The sequence below is a fragment of the Panthera pardus genome, unplaced genomic scaffold (genome assembly GCF_024362965.1).
Source record: "Panthera pardus isolate Hobbes unplaced genomic scaffold, ASM2436296v1 HiC_scaffold_11, whole genome shotgun sequence".
Classification (NCBI taxonomy): Eukaryota; Metazoa; Chordata; class Mammalia; order Carnivora; family Felidae; genus Panthera; species Panthera pardus.
In genome coordinates, this window is record NW_026526666.1 from 7985125 (window position 1) to 8009799 (window position 24675).

Here is a 24675-nt window from a genome sequence, read left to right on the forward strand (position 1 = left end):
TACTAAACATAGGATATATATTGTTAAATCTAGCATGATTACAGTTTCCAAAAGGCATTCTTAATTTCATTTACTCTTTCTCAATGACCCCACTAAGCCCCTATTATCACCCCCATTATACAGAGAAGAAAGCTGAGGCTCAGGCAGGTTAAGTGCCTTGCTCATGACTATACCAAGTATCAGTGACGGAGTGGGAGTTCTAACCCACGTTTCTTCTGTTCCACATTCTGCACCCAATGGGCCTCTGGCAGTAAACAAGTCTGTAAACACTCTTCTGGATGATAGTCTTGGGTTCCTGAGGAGCATTTTATGTATCTTTGGAAGCAGCCTGAAATCCCTCTGAATCCAGGTTGATGGGGTGGCAGGGGTGAGGAGGGGTGTTTGGGAGAGACCAGTACCTGCCCTTACCTTATTCAGTAGGTAGTCTTCCAAGTCTCCTGCAGACGGGGATTTCATGGTTTCTCGGTCAATCCTTAGTAGAGCAGCAATGTTGTGGTTTGTCCCTCAGTGGAGGACAACAGTTGCAAATTGGTTTCCCAGGAATGTCAGTCTCAGTGCTAAATTTCCTTGGGAATGTGTACATGGACCAGAGACTTCCCTTCCCAATTCTTCCCTTCAGCTCTCATATCCAAATTGGGAGCATTTGCTTGTCATCTTTCGGGAAAGTTTTTTTTAGAAAGGAATTTAGAAAGGAGAGCTGATGAAATTGAAATTGAACTGGAGTCCAACCTAATTTGACTCGACCTAGACCTATGGACTGGTGCTTTGACCGAAGGGCAAGTTTCCAAGTTGTATTTCCCACTCAAATACTTAAAAAGTTTTCATTTAAGATAGAAATGCTCGGGAGTTGGCTTCTTCCCTGCCTTTTTATGCTCTTGTCCTGACACCAGATGCACCCCGGAGCCCAGTATCTTTTATCTCCTTGTTCTTATCCTGTTGACAGTAAATATTCCTTGCCCTTCAATCCAGAAATCCCGCAGATTGATTTACCTTCTTTACAATAAACAAATAGGGAACTGACAAACAAGCGGCCGGGCACCATCATTATGCTTACAGACAAGTGATCAGGTCTCATCAACAAGATCAGGGCACAATAATGTGCATGTGGAAAAGCACACACACACACGCGTGTTCGCACACAAACATAGAGGCATGCACACACACACACACACAGGCACACACAGGCACACACCCAGGAATGGCAGGACAGGGATCTTTTTGCCTACCTGCTGACCTTTAAATATAATCTCCCTCTTCCCACTTGAAAGCTGCCAGTAAAAAATAAAGTCAGTGTAAACAGGCCCCTTGAGAGTCGAGGAAACACTCTTGTCTAGTTTTGCCAGCAAAACCATGTTGGAAAACAGCTCAGGCAGTAAGTTCCCAGTCTGGCTGGCTGGGGCTAGTTTTATTACAGAAAAAAAAAAAAAAAAAAAAAAAAATCACAATGGCCTGATCTCCCTGAAGCTGGTAAACATCAGAGACTGCTATCAGATGATCTGAAGAAATTAGAGCGCTTCTGGGAGCCCAGCTCACTTCTGAGCAAATGTCTTTCCAGACCCACCTGGGAGCGCTCAGCAACTGTTGGGCACCTGGGCTACTCCGCTGCCCGATGTCCACAACCACCACATTTGCATACCTCCGCTCTCTGCCAGGTCTGGAAGCCACATCTGGGCCGCACCAAGCTCCCTGCTCCACCCACCTCATAAATCCCAGCGGTCGTGCCAGCTTCTATAGATCCCTTCTGTGAAACACTGTAGCAAATCAAAATAGTCCATGTAAATATCGTAAACCTACCCCTCCTCAAAACTGCCTTGTTCTCCCATTTTCTTCTATTTGTAATTCAAAATTCCCTTCGCATGATATCAAGTGCTCCAGAATATTTCAGAACCTTCTTCTCTTGGCTTACCACTGGCCGGTCAGTCCAAACTCAGTGTTTCACCAACAGAACCTGAGCCTCTCTCTCACTGAATTTCCTACGGTGCGGAATTCTCTCTCCACCTCATTTTCGGTTTCACCAGAGTCCTCTTGTTTTTGGCCTTACTCTGCTTCACTGTAATCATTAACTCAGGATTCCAATTGCTCTGGTGGGGCCTCTCCTACAGTTCTAAGTTTCCCCCAGAGGTATGTCATCAGATGCACAAACTTGCTTTGCCTCCCTCTGTCTGTGGCTGTGGCTGCCCTCCCTCTGTGGCTCCAGCACTGCCACTGTTCAAAATGTTGAAACTGTAATTCTTCTCTCGCTAGGGCTCAGTGATGCCTCCCAGATGCATCACTGGGGCCAGGGAGAAGGAAGCAGTCTGTGCTCAGGGTGGATTACTACATTCTAGTTTTACCTGGGTGCCGTTCCTGGCAAATAGGGGTTCTGGAAACACAACCAGTGCCTGACTCCCTAAGATACTTCCTCGTGGGCAAAGGCTCCAATATATAGGGCAGTCCCACAGTGCAGGACCTCGGACAGGTTGGCAAAGAGGACCTTTCTTTGTAGATATAAATCTTTGGCTACGTGACTTTTGGATTAGCAAATATTTATTGAGCAACACTCTGCCTAAGGCACTTTGTTGGGCCACAGAAACGGATTCAAAGTTAACTCAGATTCTCCTCCTTTTTCGGGAAATAAATATCCTCATTTCTCATGACTCATACCAAATGCAAGCATGAACATGTAAACCAGCTTTGGCCCAATTTCTATTGTGAGGACCAAGAAATTATTTTTCAAGTCAGTTTCACAAGGTATTCAAAACCCTAAACCATCCATATGAAAGCCCTAGGAAGATAACGTCATCCTTGACTCACCAGCAGAGGCGTTTGCTATTGATTTACTTACCTAATGGCTGGGATTTTCATTCCAAGGAGGAGAGCTGGCTTGATCCAAATCAATCTTATATATACAAATTTGTTAAAGTTCATCAAGGTCACAAACTCTGACTTATTCTTTCAAAAATTCCATTAATTCCAGGGTGACTCAAATCTGTTCAAAGGACCACACGGAGACAATTGTCCATGCTGTGAGGATGCCCTCAGCAGTGAAGAAGACAGTGAGTGACCCTGTCTGTTTTGTATCCCCACTGTGGCCCAGTACCTAACACATAAACCCTGTCTGTACTGTATCCCCATAGCGGTCTAGAACCTAACACATAACTGTCCCTCAATAGTGTTGAATATTTGATTGCATTAAACATGAAAGTGACAGTCTCATGTATAAGATATTTGGTGATGTGTAAGATCACTTTGTAAGTTATAAGATTAATTTCATACATGCACCTGTGATCCTTTAAGTTACTATCATCTATCATAGAAAGGCCTGATATAAAAGAATTTAGCATAGTACGTGGCACATGGTAGGATCTCAATAAACATTTGTCTTCATACTACATTTTCTTTGCTGGGGAGGGGACCCTTTCTTTTAATGGATGCGAATCATTGTCCTGGTCCTATCTTATGGTAAGATCTTTCATTTGGTTGGTCTTCAAAGTTCCATCAAAATGCTAGTCTCCATTTCTGTCATATCAGAAATGGCAACTGAGATAGTCTGAACTTGATCTTTGTCTAGTTTCAGAGGTAGAAGATCCCAAAGTGAAATGCCTACATGGATCGGGCAGGTAATAAAATAAATCAGGATAGAGTAGAACAATGGAAAGGGGTGGGGCCTATGACGGACTCAAGACTATATTCCCTATCTAGGGAGGATATTCGTGTGTGTGTGTGTGTGTGTGTGTGTTTAAACAACACTGTACTATCAAATTCTGGACAATATAAAACCCACCCCTGCACACTATACTCCTGCAATACTAAAATCATTGCAGTCCCCTAAAAAATCCTTGACATCTCTGGCCCTTACGTAGGCAATGCTCTCTGCTTGGGTACTCTTCCCTACCTCCTTCCCCCTTCACTAGACCAACTCATATGCAGACCTTCTCTAATTCTCAAGGCTGAATAGGGGACTCTATGCAGGGCTCCTAGACCAACTGCTGGTTTACTTTATCACTTGTTGCACTGTATGCTCCTTGAAGGCAAAGTACTTGGCATAGAGTAGGTACTCAAAAAATATCTGCAGAATGAATGAATGCATGCATGAGTAAATAAATGAATATATGAAAGTGGCCCCTTTTCTCATTCTTCGGTCTAATCCCATCTTATCTATAGGCACAAGATAAAGTGTGAAAATAAAAGGTAAGTAATAAAGGTTCATTGGTTCACTTGGGAACACAATTAACAAAAGTAGAAAGGGAGTCAGATAATGACCCATTTATTTATGTAGTTTATTTATTTTGAGAGAGAGAAAGAGAGAGAGAGAGCAGGGAAGGGGCAGAGAGAGAGGGAGAGAGAGAATCTCAAGCAGGTTCCACAACATCAGCACAGAGCCCGACATGGGGCTCAAACCCATAAACTGTGAGATCATGGCCTGAGCCAAAACCAAGAGTCAGCCATTTAACCAACTGAGCCACCCAGGTGCCCCAGATAATGACCTTTTAAAAAGCTGACTTCAGGGGCGCCTGGGTGGCTCAGTTGGTTAAGCATTCAACTTCGGCTCAGGTCATGATCTCAGGGTCTGTGAGTTCAAGCCCTGCATGGAGGTCTGTGCTGACAGCTCAGAGCCTGGAGCCTGCTTTGGATTCTGTGTCTCCCTCTCTCTCTGTCCCTCCCCCGCTTGCACTCTGTCTCTCTCTGTCTCTCAAAAATAAACATTAAAAAAAATTTTTTTAAATAAATAAATAAAAAGCTGACTTCAACTCAGCAAGAGCAGAGCAACAGGGTAAGATAGGTTTGCACCTGAAAGAAGCCATTATTCTTAGCGTATAACTGTCAGGACTGCTGTAAAACAGCCGGATAATTAGAAGATGCATGTGGGTCTTGGAATCCAAACACCCATGTGTCTTTGTAAAAGTAATGGCTCCATCTGGCCATGTCAATAAAGAATACATTATTTCTTAGCTGCAATTATTATCCTAATACATCCAGAAAAAGGAAAAGTCTTCCAACATCAGCCTGAAGGGAGAAAACATATGTTTGCTTTACACCAATGACTCTACCACTTGTATCACCTGGGATCAAAAGAAATAATGAGGGGCGCCTGGGTGGCTCAGTCGGTTAAGCATCCGACTCTTGATCTCAGCTCAGGGTATGATCTCGCAGGTTAGTGGGTCTGAGCCCCACACTGGGCTCTGTGCTGACAGTGCGGAGCCTGCTTAGGATTCTGTCTCTCCCTCCCTCTCTCTCTGCCCCTCCCCCACTCGTTCTTTCTCTTTCTCTCTGTCACCCAAAACAACTAAGTAATCTTTAAAAAAAAAAAAAAAAAAGGAAACAATGAGAAATCATTAGTGTTGTCAACACCAGCTTTCCATGCAGCAAAGATAACCTATTTTAGTTACACAATAGTTTGTATTAAATGATCCTAGTTTGGGCTAGGGGAAAGGAAAGGAGACTATCTCGAGCTGTTACTATCTGTCTGTGTCCATGCATCTATATATCTGTGCACTGGAATGCCATTCTGGATTTTCCTCATTCAAAGCACCCATGCTGAAAGGTAACCCAGAAACTTATTTTTAAGAGACCAGTTGTTGATGTAATAAAACTCCCGCTGTGGCTTAGATGACAATTTATTTTCAAATTAAATAGTAAAAAAGGTTTCCATTTTCCTATCTCCCTACCTGGTAAGCGGAGTTGTATTTTCATTTAAAACTTTTCCTTAAATCAGGGTACAACCCCCTTCCCTCTGCTCTGGGTCACGTGAGGCTGGCATCCTTTTCAGTTGCCACACTGAGGAACGTGCAGAGAGTGAGGGAAGTATTTAAGAAAGAAGACATTTGGTTTTACTAAGTGGTTACCCCATGAAATTAACTGGTAAGTTTATCGATCTGTTCAGCTCAGTTTCTGTGATGTGTGACCTAGGAGGTGGAAGGAAATAGGTAATAGGAGGAACGGGATCGCTGCTAGTTCTTGGGCACACAGTGAACTGCATTCCCCCGTCCACCCTTTATTGTTCATGACACAGGACAATTATTTCTATTTTTTGTTTGTTGGTTGGTTTTTCAGTTAAAAGAGACCCAGAGAGAAGATATATAGACACAGAGATCAATGGAACAAAACAGAAACTCCAGAAATAGATTTATGTAAATACAGCCAGCCATTTGACCCTTGACAAAGCATAAACACCATTCAGTCGAGGAAAGACAATTCTTTTCAACTAATGGGTATTGGAACAATAAGTCATCCATAAGGGAAGAAAGAAACCTTAATAAAAAGTTCACACCTTGCAAAAAGAAAGATTAATTCAAAATGGATCATACGTCTAAATGATAAACAAAACAATAAAGGTTTTAGAAGAAACATATGATAAATTCTTGCGACATGGAGTTAGGCAAAGAGATCTTAGAAATGACACCAAATAGATGATCCATAAAAAAAAAAAAAAAAAGGATAAACTAGACTTCATCAAATTTAAAAACTTTTGTTCTTCCAAAGAGAATGAAGAGACAAGCTGTAGACAAGGAGAATATATCTGAAAACTACCTATCCCACAGTGGACTTACATCCAGAATGTACAAAGAGTTCTCAAACTCAACAGTAAAAAAAGCAAATAACACAATTAAAAAAATGAGTAAGGGACTAAAAGAGACACTTCACCAAGGAGCATATAAGGATGACAAGCGCATGAAAAGATAGTCGACATGATCAACTATTAGAAGCATGCAAATTAAAAATACATAAGATACCATTACTTACATACCTATTTGAATGGCTAAAAAGAATACAATTCCAAGTGCCGACAAGTACACAGGCAACTGCAACACCATACATTTCTGATGGGAATGTGAAATGGTACAGCCACCCTGGAAAATGATCTGGTAATTTCTCACACGGTTAAATATCAATTTCACCCCCAACAATCCCACTGCTAGGTTTATAGCCCAGGGAAATGAAAACTTGGTTTATATAGAAACCTGTACGTGAACATTTACAGCAATTTTATTTGTGATAGTCAAAAGCTGGATACCACCCCAAAGCTCTTCAACAGGTGAATGGCTAAATAAACTATGTGACCTCCACACCATAGACCACTACGCAACAATAAAAAAGCAACAAACTATTGATACACATAACACAGATGAATCTTAAAAACACAATGCTGAGTGAGAGAACCCAATACCAAAAGGTGACATACCATATGATCCTATTTTGGCATTCTCAAAAATCCTCAAAGAAAGATCAAGCTATAATGGTGGAGAACAGATCAGTGGTTGACAGGGTGTTTGGGGTGAGGCGAGGATGTGACAACAAGCAGACGGCTGAGGGAACTTTTTGGGATGGGGGAACCGTTCTGTATCCCAATATTGGTGGGGTTTTCATGAATCCATATATGTGTTAAAATTCATAGAACTTTTCACCAAAAAAAGTGTTACCACAGATATATATTTTTTTTAATTTATTTTGAGAGAGAGAGAGAGAGAGCACGCTCATGCCAATGAGCAGGGTAGGGGCAGAGAGAGAGGGAGAGAGAGAATCCCAAGCAGGTTCCACACCATCAGTGCAGAGCTGGATGTGGGGCTCAATCTCACAAACCGTGAGATCATGACCTGAGCCCAAACCAAGAGTCAGACACTCAAGTGACTGAGCCACCCAGGCTCCCCACCATAGATCATTTTAAAATAAAGAAACCCAATGATATTGATTGTAATGAAAATAAAATCAAGTTACCAGATTTCTCAGAATATATTCTGTGTTATTTTATTGAAAAAAAAATTAAGTATTGTGAAAAGTAATTGAATACTGCCTTTTTTTAAAAAAAGACCTTTTTTTTTCAATATATGAAATTTATTGTCAAATTGGTTTCCATACAACACCCAGTGCTCATCCCAAAAAGTGCCCTCCTCAATACCTATCACCCACCCTCCCCTCCCTCCCACTCCCCATCAACCCTCAGACTGTTCTCAGTTTTTAACAGTCTCTTATGCTTTGGCTCTCTCCCACTCTAACCTCTTTTTTTTTTTTTTCTTCCCTCCCCCATGGGTTTCTGTTAAGTTTCTCAGGATCCACATAAGAGTGAAACCATATGGTATCTATCTTTCTCTGTATGGCTTATTTCACTTAGCATCACACTCTCCAGTTCCATCCACGTTGCTACAAAAGGCCATATTTCATTCTTTCTCATTGCCACGTAGTATTCCATTGTGTATATAAACCACAATTTCTTTCTCCATTCATCAGTTGATGGACATTTAGGCTCTTTCCATAATTTGGCTATTGTTGAGAGTGCTGCTATAAACATTGGGGTACAAGTGCCCCTATGCATCAGTACTCCTGTATCCCTTGGGTAAATTCCTAGCAGTGCTATTGCTGGGTCATAGGGTAGTTCTATTTTTAATTTTCTGAGGAACCTCCACACTGTTTCCCAGAGTGCCTGCACCAGTTTGCATTCCCACCAACAGTGCAAGAGGGTTCCCGTTTCTCCACATCCTCTCCAGCATCTATAGTCTCCTGATTTGTTCATTTTGGCCACTCTGACTGGCGTGAGGTGATATCTGAGTGTGGTTTTGATTTGTATTTCCCTGATAAGGAGCGACGTTGAACATCTTTTCATGTGCCTGTTGGCCATCCGGATGTCTTCTTTAGAGAAGTGTCTATTCATGTTTTCTGCCCATTTCTTCACTGGGTTATTTGTTTTTCGGGTGTGGAGTTTGGTGAGCTCTTTATAGATTTTGGATACTAGCCCTTTGTCCGATATGTCATTTGCAAATATCTTTTCCCATTCCGTTGGTTGCCTTTTAGTTTTGTTGGTTGTTTCCTTTGCTGTGCAGAAGCTTTTTATCTTCATAAGGAAAAAAGACCTTTTTTTTAAAGAGAGTTTTAGGTTCACAGAAAAGTTGAGAGGAAGGAACAGAAATTTCCCATGTACCCCATACCTCCCACACATGCACAGCCTCCCCCATTACCAACACCTGCCACCAGATTATTACATTTGTGCAGCTGATGAACCTCATTATCACTCAAAGTTCGTTATCACCCAAAGAGTGCTATCTCTTCAGTGTTGTTGAATTTGATTTTGCTGATTTTTTAATTTTTTAGTTGTTGACCTAGGGTTTTACAACTAATTCAAATCTACTTTCAAATAACACGGTACCACTTTACGGGTGGTCTGAGTACCTTACAGTAACAAAATAATCTTGACTCCTCCCATCCCATCGATCCCTGCTGTCATTGCTATCATTCATTTTACTCATATACAAGAATACATAAGTAGTAATATACATCCAATATGTATAAGCATACACAATTGAATACACTATTATTTTGAACAAACCATTTTCTGTTAACTCAATTCATAAGAAAAATAAAAGTTTTAACCAATATTGTTAAAATGTCCATACTACCCAAAGCAATCTACACATTTCATGCAATCCTTATCAAAATACCAACAGCATTTTTCACAGAACTAGAACAAACAATTTAAAAATTTGTACGGACCCACAAAAGACCCCAAATAGCCACAATAATCTTGAAAAAGAAAAGCAAAGCTGGAGACATCACAATTCCAGACTTAAGTTGTATTACAAAGCTGTAGTCATTAAAAAGTATGGTGCTGGCACAAAAACAGATACATCGATCAGCAGAACAGAAAGAAAAACCCAGAAATGAGCCCACGATTATATGGCCAATTAATCTTCCGCAAAGCAGGAAAGAACATCTAATGGGAAAGACTGTCTCTTGAACAAATAGTGTTGGGAAAACTAGACAGCTACATGCAAAAGAATGAAACGGGACCAATCTCTTTTACCATACATAGAAACAAACTCAAAATGGATTAAAGACCTAATTGTGAGACCTGAAACCATAAAAGCCCTTGAAGAGAGCACAGGCAGTAATTTCTCTGACACTGGCCATAGCATTGGTCTCCTGAAGCAAGGGAAAGAAAAGTAAAAATAAACTATTGGGGGCACCTGGGTGGCTCGTCAGTTAAGCATTTGATTTTTGATTTTGGCTCAGGTCATGATCTCACAGGTTTGTGGGCTCTATCTGCACTGATGGCATGGAGCCTGCTTGGAATTCTCTCCCTCTCTCTCTCCCTCTCTCTGCCCCTCCCTTGCTTGTGTGTGTGCACGCGCTCTCTCTCAAATAAACTTAAAAAAACTAAAAAAATAAACTACTGGGACTACATCAAAAAGCTTCTGCACAGCAAAGGAAATAATCAATAAAACTAAAAGGCAATCTATGGAATAGGAGAAGATATTTACAAATGACATATTTGATAACGGGTTAGTATCGAAAATATAGAAAGAACTTACACAAGTCAACACCCAAAAACAAATAATTCAATTCAAAGATGGGCAGAAGACATAAATAGACATGTCTCCAAAGAAGACATCAGGGAAATACAAATCAAAACTACATGAGATATCACCTCACACCTGTCAGAATGGCTAAAATCAACAACAGAAGAAACGGGTGTTGGCGAGGATGTGGAGAAAGGGGAACCCTCTTGAACTCTTGCTAGGAATGCAAACTGGTGTAGCCACCATGGAAAACAGTAGGGAGGATCTTCAAAAATTTTTAAATAGAACCACTTTACGATTCAGCAATCGCACCACTAGGTATTTACCTGAAGAATAGAAAAATACTAATTCAAAGGGATATGTGCACCCCAAAGTTTACAGCAGCATTATTTACAATAGCGAAGACATAGAAGTAGCCCAAGTGTCCATTGATTGATAAATGGATAGAGAAGATATGGTAGCATACACAATGGAATATTATTCAACCATAAAAATGAATGAAATCTTGCAATTTTCAACGACGTGGATGGAGCTAGAGCATTATGCTAAGCAAATTAAGTCAGAGAAAGACAAATAGCATATGATTTCACTCAGGTGGAATTTAAGAAACAAAACAAATGATCATAGGGGAAAAAAGAGACAGACCAAGAAACAGACTAGTAACTACACAGAACAAACTGATGGTTACCAGAGAAGGTGGGAGATGGGTAAAATCGGTGATGGGGATTAAGGAGTGCACTTATGGTGATGAACACTGGGTGGTGTATGTAAGTGTTCAATCTCAATACTGTACAGCTGAAATTGATATTACATTGTATGTTACCAACCGGAATTTAAATAAAAACGTAAAAAAAAATTAGAAACAAAAAGAAAAGAAAGTGAAAAGTTTTTATTTTACCTTCTTCAATCCTCTTTTTTTCTTAATGTAGATCCAAGTCTCTGACCTATATTCTTTTCCTTCTCTAAAGAACCTCTTTTACCATTTATTGCCAGGCAAGTCTACTTGGCAATGTATTCTCTCAATTTCTGTTGGTCTGAGAATGTGTTTCTTCTTCACTTTTGAAGGATAATTTCATAGGGTACAGAACACTAGGTTGGTGGTTTCTATTCTCCCAATGCTTTTAATACTTCACCCCACCCTTTCTTTGTTTGCATTATTTCTTTTTTTAAATTTTTTTTAAATGTTCATTTATTTTTGAGAGACAGAGAGAGAGAGACAGAGAGAGAGAGAGAGAGAGAATGATATCAGGGAGGGGCAGAGAGAGAGAGAGCAAGACACAGAATCCGAAGCGGGCTCCAGGCCCTGTGCTGTCAGCGCAGAGCCTGACATGGGGCTCAAACCCACAAGCCGTGAGATCATGACCTGAGCTGGTTGGACACTTAACTGAGTCACCCAGGCACCCCTGTTTGCATCATTTTTGAGAAGTCAGAGATAATTCTTACCTTTGTTCCCCTGTTGATCGGTGTTTTTTTCCCTTCTTGAGGGATTTTTTTCATTATCTTTGATTTTCCTGTTATTTAAATATGCTATGCCTAGATGCAGTTTTTGATTGGTTTGGTTTGCTTTGGTTGGCATTTGACACTGAACAGACTTGGTGTTCTCTGAGAATCCTGGATCTGTGTTGGGGCCCCTGCCGTTTAACTGGGAGGATTCTCAGTATCATTGTTTCAAATATCTCTCCCGCTTGTTCTCTGTTTCTTCTGGTGCTCTCATTGCATATATGCTTACCTTTTGTGGTTGTCCTACGGTCATTAGGTGTTTTGTTCTGTGTTTTACGATCTTTGTTCTCTTTACTTTTCAGTTTCGGAGATTTCTGTTGAGATAGCATGACACTCACAGATTCTCTCCTCGGTGTGTTCAGCCTATCATAAGCACCTCAGAGTTAAGTCTTCATTTCTCTTTATGTGGTTTTTAATCTCTGGCATTTCTTTTTGGTTCTTTCTCAGGATTTCCACTTCTACATACATTGCTTATCTGTTTGCATATGCTGTGTCCTTTATCCACTAAAGCCCTTTACATATTAACCACAGTTGTTTGTAACTTCCTATCTAACATTTCCAACATCCCTTGTCATGTCTGATGCTAACTGTGATTTTTGTTTTTCATATGCCTTGTACATTTTCCTTGACAGTTGGACATTCTGGGTAAAAGAAACTGCTGGAAATAGGCCTGAAGTAAGGTGGTGCTGGGACATGGGATGGGGGGGGGGGGGTTAGGGGTGGGAGGGGGATGAGGAGTCTTCCCCAGTCCCATGATTAGGTTGCAGACTTTTAGTGAGTCTGTGCCCCTGGACTGTGAACTTTTAGTGTTCTTCCATTTTCTCTTCTCTCCTAAAGTGAGATAGGAGTTGGCTATATTTCCTTCTTCCCCATGGAGGGTTAAAGCTGACTGGGGTTGAGAATTTCCCTTCTCTCAAGTCAGTTTTGGTAAGTCCCCTGCAGCTTTGGCTTTGGTTAACTAGTTTCTGCTAAAGGCGGGCCTTTTCAGAAAGAACAGCTTGCTTGGATGTATTTAAAAATGGTTCCTTCTCCCTCCCCCGCAGGAAGTGCCAGGATATTTTTTTCTGGTAATTACTGTGAGGATCTGGTAGAGAGCCGAGAGGTAAATCTCACAAAATTGTGGAGGCCTCTCATGTCTGGGCCCCTGGAGTTTTTATCTCAGAATTCTCCGCACTGAACCTCTAGCAATGTGCCCCACCACCCTGCCGCTGATTCCCAGGGGGGATTCTTTCTCTGTGTTTCTGCTTTGCTAAGCAGGGGCGCTCTGTATTCACCTCGCTCTTCAATTTGGAGGGCAGTGGTCTGCCTGTGGCATGTTCTCGCTTACGAATCCGAGAAGAGTTGTTGATTTTTCAGTCTGTTCAGCGTTTTACTAGTTAGGATGGTGTGGCGACTCCCAAGCTCCTTACGTGTGGAATAAGTGACCAGATGTCCAATAGTGTCTGTTTAGAACTCTCATTGTTAGATCTCATATACTAATTACTAAAATGCCAGTAATGGTTTTAAACTTTAAAATCAGACAGCTAACAAGTCAGATTGAAATAATTAAGTCTAATATTATGAGTGAAACATCAGGAGGGTCATTCTGGACATGTGTATGTCCTATTACTACCTTGGACAGTGGCCTTTCTGAATAATACATTTTAATAAGCAGGTGTACTGGAATTTTTTGAAGAGTGTGTAGGAGGAAGGAGAAGGGGGGAGAAAAATACAAAATGAAGTTGACAGTTGTTATTTTGGGATGGTGGAATAATTATGGGCTTTTTTGGTGTGAATTTGTTTTTATACATTTTCTACAATGAGCATATGTTATTTATAATCAGAAAAAAAGGTGTAAATGCTACAAATGCTATGTAAAATAAAACACTCATTTTTTTTAATTTTATTTTTATTTTAGAGAGAGAGAGAGCAGGGGAGAGTGGCAGAAGGACAGAGAGAGAGAGAGAGAAAGAAAGAGAATCCCAAGGAGGCTCCATGCTTAGCACAGAGCCTGATGAGGGGCTCGATGTCACAAACCATGGGATCATGACCAGAGCCAAAATCAAAAGTCAGCATCACAACCTACTGAGCCATCCAGGTGCCCCTAAAACACTCATTTCTTGATACTTTCTTTATATTTGCTTTCTAGTTTTGCCAATATTATTCTGCATAATTAGAAAACAGGTTCAGGATACCTGAGTGGCTCAGCTGGTTAAGCATTTGACTTCAGCTCAGGTGATGATCTCATGGTTCATGTGTTCAAGCCCAGTGTCGCGCTCTGTGCTGACAGCTCAGAGCCTGGAGCCTGCTTTGGATTCTGTGTCTCCCTCTCTCTGCCCCTCCCCAACTCACTCTCTGTTTCTCTCTCAAAAAATAAATTAAAACAAAAAAAAATAGATTCAATTTTGTAAAAGTTTTAAAGTAGGGAAATATTGGCACAACTGTAAAGTACATATTTCTGTGCTGATTTTCTTTATTAAGATGTATCATGCTGAGGCATGAAAGATATAAAAAAAACGTAAAAATATATGTATGTCGGAGGCTTAAGAGAACATTCATAAATCATTTTGTAGTATACCTCTATCTTTCAAGGTAGCTATACAATTTCAAGGGCAAGCATCTGACAGAAATAGTTGCAAGTACATTGGAAAATTTTAAAAGGATCTTCAGGGGCGCGTGGGTGGCTCAGTCTGACTTCAGCTCAGGTCATGATCTCATGGTTCATGGGTTCAAGCCCCACATCAGGCTCTGTGCTGACAGCTCAGAGCCTGGAGCCTGCTTCAGATTCTGTGTCTCTCTCTCTCTGCCCCTACCCCACTTGCACTCTGCCTCTCTCTCTCTCTCTCTCTCTCAAAAATAAATGAACATTAAAAAATTTTTTTAAAGAATCTTCAGACCACACAGTCAAACTCATCGTGCTCTGCTGGGTACCAACAATGCAAAGATCCTACTGATTCCATAGGCTCCTTCCTTAGGTAAAGTTTGAAAGTCAAAGCCAAAGTATAAAGAATGATGTCATCAGCCCTGTCCTGATGGGGCATGTCCCAGCTGGCCCAGACAGAAATTGCTGCAGGGAATCATGGAGAGGAAGGCTGAGAGCACACTGAGGAGGTGAGAGCTATGAAAGGAAGGTGGGAGGGACTATCTTAAGCCAGGGATACCATCCTGGCACAGGCATAGAGACATTGTCAGGGACCGTGGTCAGAGAAGTCAATCTGGAGGATGCCTGACTAGTCTGGAGAGATTACATAAGGCACTGAATTCAAAGCTAAGATATTTTTATTTTTCTTTGTAGGCAGTGGAGAGCCTTTGAAGGATTGTGAACAATACATTGATATGATAGAGATTGTTCTTTTGAGGAGTTTGGATGGCTCAGTCGGTTAAGCGTCTGACTTCGGCTCAGGTCATGACCTCAAGGTTCATGAGTTCGAGCCCCGCATCAGGCTCTGTGCTGATGGCTTGGAGCCTGGTGTCTGCTTTGGATTGTGTCTCCCTCTCTGTCTGCCTCTCCCCTGCTGGCTCTCTGTCTGTCTCTCTCTCAAAAAATAAATAATAACATTAAAAAGAATTTTAAAAAATTGTTCTTTAAAGTGACTTACTTTGCAACTAGTTGTCTGTGGGATTATCCACCTCTACTAGCCTGTTAGCCTTGCAGGCAGAGATTGTGTCTGGTTCGCTGTTGTCATGGGACTCGGAACTGATACTAGACACTTCAACACCTTCTGTGCAAATCAGAGAAGCGTGGCCCCTTCCCTAGTCCTGCAAAGCTAATGTATGGTGAGCTGGCCACACCTGCATTAGCAAGATCTTCCAGGCAGAAGCAGTCCACACAAGGTTTCACGGGTGAGAAGAGCTAGATTTCAGTCCCACTCGCCCCTCCCTCAGGTATCCTTGTGCAGTAGACCACCTAGCATTAGCTGAAGACACTGAGAAGCTACACGCAGGGGACTAGTTCAGAAGTGATCCCACTAGGCAGTGAGCCAGGCTAATGGCAGTGGGGTTAGAAAGAAGAGGAGAGGTCTAAGCGGCACGTACACTCTCCAACACTTTGACTGGAAGGCTGCTCTGAGAGATCCTGGGTAGTATGTGTCATAAGCACGGGCCTTTCTTAAAAATTTACTCCATTCAGCTCCTCAGTGACGCCTCTACCAGCAAATTCTGTTTTCAAAGTCTTGTGTGAAGGCGAAGGCTTCTCCATAGATTGGCCCTAGTCTCCTCTAGTCTCATTTGGGGGTGTTCAAGCATGAGAGCTTCCTCAGGAAGGTTTGGTTTTTCTTGAGTTAATAGTACTTACACACACGTGTCCTACTGCTGTCTTAGAAAGAAGCTGTGAAGAATGTTGAACAACTGGTTGGCAATAATATTCTGGTGGTGGGAAGGACAGGGTGGGGGTGGGGAGAGAGGTTATTTCTCTTATGAGTTTCTGGTCATGAAGACCACTTCTATCAAAGTGAGGCCCACCCGAACCCCAGACCACTCAAAGTCTGCTATCCCAGAATCACTTGTTTGCCTTGTGGCATTTCTGGTGGTTCCATCCTGCTCTCTTTCACTGGTGCTTCCTCTTTCACTGAACATCTCTTTGCCAGAGTTCCTTCTGGCATGGTCTTGTGTTTTGTTCTTCACTTACTTTACATGTCCACTCAGCAGTCCTATCCACTCCCATGATGCCCCAAATGTCCCACTGCCGTGACTCCCACTGATGATCTCCAGCTCATGCCTCTCTTCCAAACACCAGACCTTACAGCATCTTGATCATTTGACATTGCCTTCTAGATTTCTTGAAGATTTCTTAAAATCAACATAACCAAAACCGAACTGATTACTTTTCGTGTTTCATCATAAAAGTAATATATTCTCATAGTGACAAGTGAGACCATTTGAAATATGAATATAAAAAGGAAAAAGGAATCTCTACATCACTACTACATTTGTACATGCATATCATTTACGTTCATTTCCGGTGTTTCTTAAAAAAAAAAAAAAAAAAAAAAAAGACTACATACACTCTCTCTGCATCTTGCCCCCTAACAGTGTAGTGTAGAAATTCCCACCCCCTTGCTCTACCACATTTACTAGTATAGACAGGATTCACTCTTTAAATAGCTATATAGTAGTCCATGGTGTAAGTGTGCAAGGGTTTACTCCACTTCTCTCTTTTTTTTTAAATTTTTAATGTTTATTTCTTTTTGAGAGAGAGGGAGAGAGACAGAGACAGAATGTGAGTGGGGAGGGATGGAGAGAGAGGGAGACACAGAATCTGAAGCAGGCTCCAAGCTCTGAGCTGTCAGCACAGAGCCCGACGTGGGGCTCGAACCCAGACTGTGAGATCATGAACTGAGCCGAGGTCGGATGTTTAACCAACTGAGCCACCTGGGTGCCTCAGGTTTACTCTACTTCTGATGGGCATTTCCCTTGTTTCAAGGTTTCCCTGAAAACAATTCATCTGCAATTCATCTATATCTTTCAGTAGTCTAGAATGGCTTAAGTAATATAAGAAACATCTTTTCTTCAAAGCTTAGATACAACTCAGCTGCCAAAGCATTCTGGCCTGGTCTGGTCCTTTTAAAAGGGAAAAATCTCCATTTTGAACATCTCCCAAGGCTACCCATATGTTTAATTTTTCTGCCTCTTCTAGGGTCAGTGTTGGCAGTTTACATTTGACTCAAAATGGGAAGGAAAGGAAAAATAAAATAAGATAAAAACAGAGACGGGGGGCAAACCATAAGAGACTCTTAAGTAGAACAAACAGGGTTGCTGGAGGGGAGGTGGGGGAGGATGGGCTAAATGGGTGATGGGCACTGAGGAGGGCACTTGTTGGGATGAGCACTGGGTGACATATGTAAGTGATGAATCACTAAATTCTACTCCTGAAACCAATATTACACTATATGTTAACTAACTTGAACCTAAATTAAAAAAAAAAAATCATCCATTCCATCCATTTTCAAGTTTACTGCCAGAGACTTTTATATAATAGTGTTCCTTTATGATCGTTTTCATCTCTTTCATACTAAATTCTTGACATTTCTCTCAAATCTGCTTTTTGTCCAGTTTTATGGAGACCAGGAAGAGGAACCACTACCATCTCCAAATTGAAGTCATCTTTGACTCTTTCCTGTCCTTCACCTTCCACATTTAATCTTCCATTCAGCTCTGCCCACCTCCAAAATAGCTCTTGGGTCCATCAACCCAATCTGGACCACAAGTGCCATTGCTCCCCCGTATCACCATCACATCTTTCCTGGACTATTCCAGTATAAATCATCCCTCCACTTCCTCACTTGTACCTCAGCACCATTTCCACACTGGGGTGAGCAATCTTTTTTTTCTTTTCTTTTTTTTAAGGAGCAGAAAAACCCAATTTTTATTACATGTATAGGTATGGGAGCCCCAAAGAGAGGTGAGACTCCTGGGGTGAGCAATCTTAAAATTCCCATTGGATCATATCACTCTTCTGCTGAAACTCTTGCATGAAATTGCCTTTTTTTTTTTAATTTATTTATTTATTTTGAGACAGAGTGCGAGTGGGGGAGAGGCAGAGAGAGAGAGAGAGAGAGAGAGAGAGAGAGAGAGAGAATCCCAAGCAGTCTCCAGAACCTGACCTAGGTCTTGATCCCACAAACTTTGAGATCATGACCTGAGCCTAAATCAAGAGTCAGATACTTAACCAAGTGAGCCACCCAGGCACCCCTGGAATTGCATTTTTAAGGTAAGTTCCAAAGTCCTTTCTTATGCGTAGGATCCTGTGTGACCAGATTCCTGCCTACTTCTCAACTCTCACTTCTCACTATTCTTCTCCCCTATTCCGGTAAAATTTTAGTCCCAAAGACCTTTTCTTATTTCTCTAAAAGCACCAGGCTGGAAAGGATGGCTTATTTAATAAGTGCTGGTGTAAAAACTGGCTCTCCATCCTGCAGAAAATAAAGATTTCTTCACCCTACCTCACACCATATTTTTAAGGTAAAATAAATTCAAATTTCTTAAATCTTGAACCAAATTTTAAGAGAATATATGTATAACCTACGAATTGGGTTCCAACCAAGAAACCCAGAAGCTATATAAGAAAATACAGATAAATTTGACGATACAAACATCAAAACTAATCATGTGAACAAAGGCACCACAAAAAAGCTAACAAGATAAATAATAGTTTGGGATAAAATATTCACAAGGTAAATGGAAAAAATAAAGGTCACACTATATGTGTTAACAAAGAGCTCCTACAAATGATAACAAAAAAGACAAATATTCCAATAGAAAACATAGGCAAAGGAAAATAAAAGGAGAATCTCTCTCTCTTCTCTCAGTGTTCCCTTCTGAAACATTGTCAGCGTAAGTATGAATCATTACCTTTTAGGAAAATATTCTGACAATATCTATCAAAATTTTAAAAATATATCCCAGAGGGGCATCTGTGGCTCAGTTGGTTGAGCGTCTGACTCTTAATTTTGTCTCGGGTTCTGATCCCAGTTGTGACAGTGAGCCCCGCTTTGGGCTCCGTGCTGAACATGGAGCCTGCTTGGGATTTCTCTCCCTCTCTTCACCCTTCCCCTGCTCATACACACACACATTCACTCTCTCTCTCTTTCAAAATAAATGAACATTTAAATATGTAATATATATATCCCAGAAATCTCACACTTAAGAATCCAACCCAAAGAAATAATCATAAGAATATCAGATACAAGTAATAATGATGATACCATCGATAATAATAGTTGACATTTATTAAATACATTTCATATGCCAGGTACTGTTATAACTATTTTACAAATAGTATGCCACTTTATCTACATGGCAACCCAATGAGGTAAGTGTTATCATTATTTCCCTTTTACAAGTGAACTAGAAAAGGATGTATATAATAGTGTTATTTATAATGGAGACACAGGGATTGCCTATCAATGGTGGAATGGTTGAATAGAATGTGACCATCCAGAGGCGCCTGGTTGGCTCAGTTAAGTGTCTGACTTCCGCCCAAGTCATGATCTTATGGTTGGTGAATTCGAGCCCTATATCGGGCTCTGTGCTGACAGCTCAGAGTTTGGAGCCTGCTTCAGATTCTGTGTCTCCCTCTCTCTCTGACCCTCCCCCTCCCCCGCTCATGCTCTGTCTCTCTCTCTAAAAAATAAAAAAACATAGGGGCGCCTGGGTGGGTCAGTTGGTTAAGCATCCGACTTCAGCTCAGGTCATGATCTCATGGTTCTTGAGTTTGAACCCCGCGTCGGGCTCTGTGCTGACAGTCCAAAGCCTGGAGCCTGCTTCGGATTCTGTGTCTCCCTCTCTCTCTGCCCCTCCCCTGCTCATGCTCTGTTTCTGTCTCTCAAAAAATAAATAAACATTAAAAAAAAATTTTTTTAAATAAACATAAAAAACCTTTTTTTTTAAATGTGACCACCCATATTATACGATAGTGTGCAACTATTTGAAAGAATGATTTGGATTAGTGGTTCTGAATCTTGGCTAAATACAGAATCATTTGGGGAGCATTTGAAAAACACAGATGCGTGGACCCAACTCCAAACCAATAAATCAGCATCTGGGGGCAGTATGTATGTGTGTGTGTGTGTGTGTGTGTGTGTGTGTATATATATATATATATATATATATATATATATGACACAAACACAAACATGGAAAATATTTGGAAATATACAGGTGTGGTTGTTATTAGTTAAGAAATGGGGTACAAATGGCCCACGAGTCCAGGAAAGAGAGAGAGGAAGCAGAGACAGGATGGGAAGAAAGTAAAAAAGAAAAACAGGCTTTAAACTGAAGTTTACCATACAAAATAGCATATATTCTCGTAATAGTTATCTCAAGGAAGCGAGATTTTAGGTAATTTTTAATACTTTAATGCATAAAATACATATCCTATAAGCATGCATCATTTTTATAATCATAAAAAGCTTTCACAGCTTATGAAAGAAATTGAAGAAGATACAAAGAAATGGAAAAACATTCTGTGCTCATGGATTGGAAGAATAAATATTGTTAAAATGTCAATACTACCCAAAGCAATCTACACATTCAATGCAATCCCAATCAAAATTGCACCAGCATTCTTCTTGAAGCTAGAACAAGCAATCCTAAAATTTGTATGGAACCACAAAAGACCCCGAATAGCCAAAGTAATTTTGAAGAAGAAGACTAAAGTGGGAGGCATCACAATCCCAGACTTTGGCCTCTACTACAAAGCTGTAATCATCAAGACAGCATGGTATTGGCACAAAAACAGACACATATACCAATGGAATAGAATAGAGACTCCAGAAGTGGACCCACAAATATATGGCCAACTAATCTTTGACAAAGCAGGAAAGAATATTCAATGGAAAAAAGCCTCTTTAACAAACGGTGCTGGGAAAACTGGATAGCAACATGCAGAAGAATGAAACTAGACCTCTTTCTTACACCATTCACAAAAATAAACTCAAAATGGATGAAGGACCTGAATGTGAGACAGGAAACCATCAAAACCCTAGAGGAGAAAGCAGGAAAAAAACCTCTCTGACTTCAACCGCAGCAATTTCTTACTCGACACATCTCCAAAGGCAAGGGAATTAAAAGCAAAAATGAACTATTGGGACCTCATCAAGATAAAGAGCTTCTGCACTGCAAAGGAAACAATCAACAAAACTAAAAGGCAACCGAGGGAATGGGAAAATATATTTGCAAATGATGTATTGGATAAAGGGCTAGTATCCAAAATCTATAAAGAATTTACCAAACTCCACATCCGAAAAACAAATAATCCAGTGAAGAAATGGGCAGAAGACATGAATAGACACTTTTCTAAAGAAGACATCCGGATGGCCAACAGGCACATGAAAAGATGCTCAACATCACTCCTCATCAGGTAAATACAAATCAAAACCACACTCAGATACCACCTCACGCTGGTCAGAGTGGCTAAAATGAACAACTCAGGAGATTATAGATGCTGGCGAGGGTGTGGAGAAACGGGAACCCTCTTGCACTGTTGGTGGGAATGCAAATTGGTGCAGCCACTCTGGAAAACAGTGTGGAGGTTCCTCAAAAAATTAAAAATAGACCTATCCTATGACCCAGCAATAGCACTGCTAGGAATTTACCCAAGGGATACAGGAGTACTGATGCATAGGGGCACTTGTACCCCAATGTTTATAACAGCACTTTCAGCAATAGCCAAATTATGGAAAGAGCCTAAATGTCCACCAGCTGATGAATGGATAAAGATGTGGTTTATATATACAATGGAGTACTACTTGGCAACGAGGAAGAATGAAATCTGGCCATTTGCAGCAATGTGGATGAAACTGGAGGGTATTATGCTAAGTGAAATGAAGTCAGCCAGAGAAGGACAGATACCATATGTTTTCACTCTTATGTGGATCCTGAGAAACTTAACAGAGACCATGGGGGAGGGGAAGGGGGAAAAATGTTACAGAGAGGGAGGGAGGCAAACCATAAGAGATTCTTGAGTACTGAGAACAAACTGAGGGTTGATGGGGGATGGGGGAGAGGGGAAAGTGGGTGATGGGCATTGAGGAGGGCACCTGTTGGGATGACCACTGGGTGTTGTATGGAAACCGATTTGACAATAAATTATATAAAAAGGAAAAGCTTTCACATTATCCTTCCCCCTCCCCCTGCTATGTGTTGCTCTTAGTTCACATAATGGCCTCTGCTGGAACAAGGTTCCTTTGATTATTTGGTGGCTAACTGTTATCCTTGGGCCTGCAGAATTCCTTTGAGATGGATTTGTTCTCTCACACTCAACCCTGTCCCATTGTCCTTTGCTTCTAAAGCACTTAACACAGTTTGAAATTATTTGTATGGCTATTAGTCTGTCTCCCCCTCTAGAGTAGAAGCCACAAGAGGTCAGGGGCCAGGTCTGTTTTGCTCTCCATCAATTTCCCAGTGCCATGCCCACTGTTTGGCACATAGGGGGTCTCCAAAAAAAAAAAATCTTAGTAACCACTTGGATCATTTCTCTGCATTTAATAACTTTCCATACATTCCTTCCTTGTGTTTTAATGAGATTTTGTGGTCTTTGATGTCTGGGACTGTGTCTTACACCTTTTTATTCTCTTGAAATCTCAACAGATCTGTCTGTGGGTGATTTGATATGTTACTAACCCTTGTTTCCCTCCGCAACATCACCATCTTCCCTTCTATCATGCCCACGGCTGCTGTCACTTTCTCCTGCTGCTCTGGGAGAAAGATAAATTGGAATGAATCCCAACCATCCCAGAGGCTTCCGTCCTTTTAAGTACACTTCAGCTCCTTTGATTATACTTTGATGGTCATCAGCTGCCAAGTAAGTTACCGTTCCCTTTTTTTGTGAACTTCCCCTTCTCCAGCCCCCAGTGGTAGAGTTTCCCATCCCATCTTGGTATTAGCTGAATGATGTCCCTCACAAATTCATATGTTAAATTCCTAACTCACAGTACCTCAGAATGTGACTGTATTTGAAGGCAGGACCTTTCAGGTGGTAGGTAATAAAATTAATATGAGACCTTTTGAGTGGGTCCCCAGTCCAATCTGACTGGCGTCCCTATAAGAAAAGGAAGACATAAGGATGCACCTACCCAGAGGAAAGGCCATGTGAGGATACAGGAGAAGGCAGCCATCTGAAAGGAGTCTCAAAAGAAACCAACCCTACTGGCACCTCGATCTTGATCTTGGTCTTCTGGCCTCCAGAACCGTGAAAAAATTAATTTCATTGTTGAAGCCACCCAGTTGGTGGTATTTTGTTATGGCAGCTCTAGCAGACTAACACACTCACTTGGGTTTCCCACAGCTGGACAGAGACATCTTAGTGGCACCACCCTGTGTTGTCCTACCTCCTATCAGTCAACCAGTTGCCCTAGGAAGGGGGGAACAACCTTTCAGCTGATGTCTTCTGAAGGGTGAGTTTCTTGCTTCTCTGGGGTGGGTTTCTGATACTCTTTCTACCTCTCCCAGAAGTTGGGGACAGTGTTCCTCTTTACACAGGAGTTTCAATCTTAGGACCACAGGAAGCTCACTATTACCACTGTCCCAGCTTTATTATTTCTCTTCAGGAGGCCTATCAGGTAGTCTTCAAATGAGTCACCTGATGTTCAGTCTTGGTAACAGAGTTCTTGGTTTAGGCATCCAAATCAGGAATCTACTAAAGTTAAATCTTTCTTCTGAGCTTTCTCTCAGGGCTTTGGGAAACCAAGAAAGCCCACAAAGGCTACATTGGAGATAACCCTTCCTTTGAGAAAGGAAAAACGTCTCAAAATACATGCTGGAGGCATCATCACCAAAAGGAACACTCAGACCCTACTTCTGTTCCACTACTCAGAAACCACAATATTTGTTATTGAAACATGATTAAGGAGACCAAATGCTAAGGAAAACGAGGCATTTTACCACAGGTTTATGGCAGTTTATAATCTACAGTCAATGTTGAGAAAATAAAATTTGGCCTTTTGGGTCCCGCCAATAAAAATGATCAAGGTTAAACCATCTAGACAAAACGATAACAATAATAAAAATAGAAAAAAAAATTAATGAAGTCTGAAATCTAAACATCTATGAGTCTTTATTTTTAAACATTTCATAAAGAAAAAAAACTCTTGGAACAAAGTGTCAAATGACTGGTACCAATTGAAATAAGTCTTACATTTGGCTGTAGTTTCTAAACTTATCATATAAACACTAAAAGTCTTTCATTACCAAGTCTCTGCCTCATATCTAAGCCTCCTTGGGGTCATGGGATAATGGAGTGAAGACAGAGACAGGTCTGATTTGCAGAACATAGTATATTTTTACTGTCTTCATTTCACACTCTAGCATCAGGAAAGGAACATAATATTTCAAACCCTATGCATTGGAAGGCTATGACAAAGTCCTATTAACAAAGGATATGTATGTTAAGTCCCCTTCTTCTGCACTGTAATACCTATCATGGCTACCT

General features: G+C 41.0%; 1 protein-coding gene across 15 annotated transcripts in view; it reads right to left on the reverse strand.

The window, feature by feature from the left end:
- Window positions 1–24675, reverse strand: part of MAB21L3 (mab-21 like 3) — a 115263-nt gene that overhangs the window by 68638 nt on the left and 21950 nt on the right. Inside the window, exons 1-3 of one of the 15 annotated variants that reach the window (XM_053890840.1) lie at window positions 1907–2460; window positions 1227–1751; window positions 409–654 (exon numbers count right to left, since the gene is read on the reverse strand). The exons of 6 other annotated variants lie outside the window; for them this stretch is intronic. Coding sequence is in view for 1 of the 9 variants with exons in the window: in XM_053890847.1 (XP_053746822.1) it covers window positions 409–456 (48 nt within the window). In the remaining 8 variants the exon portion in view is untranslated. Of the gene's footprint in view, window positions 1–408; window positions 655–1226; window positions 2462–24675 lie in introns of those variants that run through there. 8 more of the 15 variants (XM_053890861.1, XM_019457957.2, XM_019457951.2 and 5 more) reach the window with 8 other exon arrangements.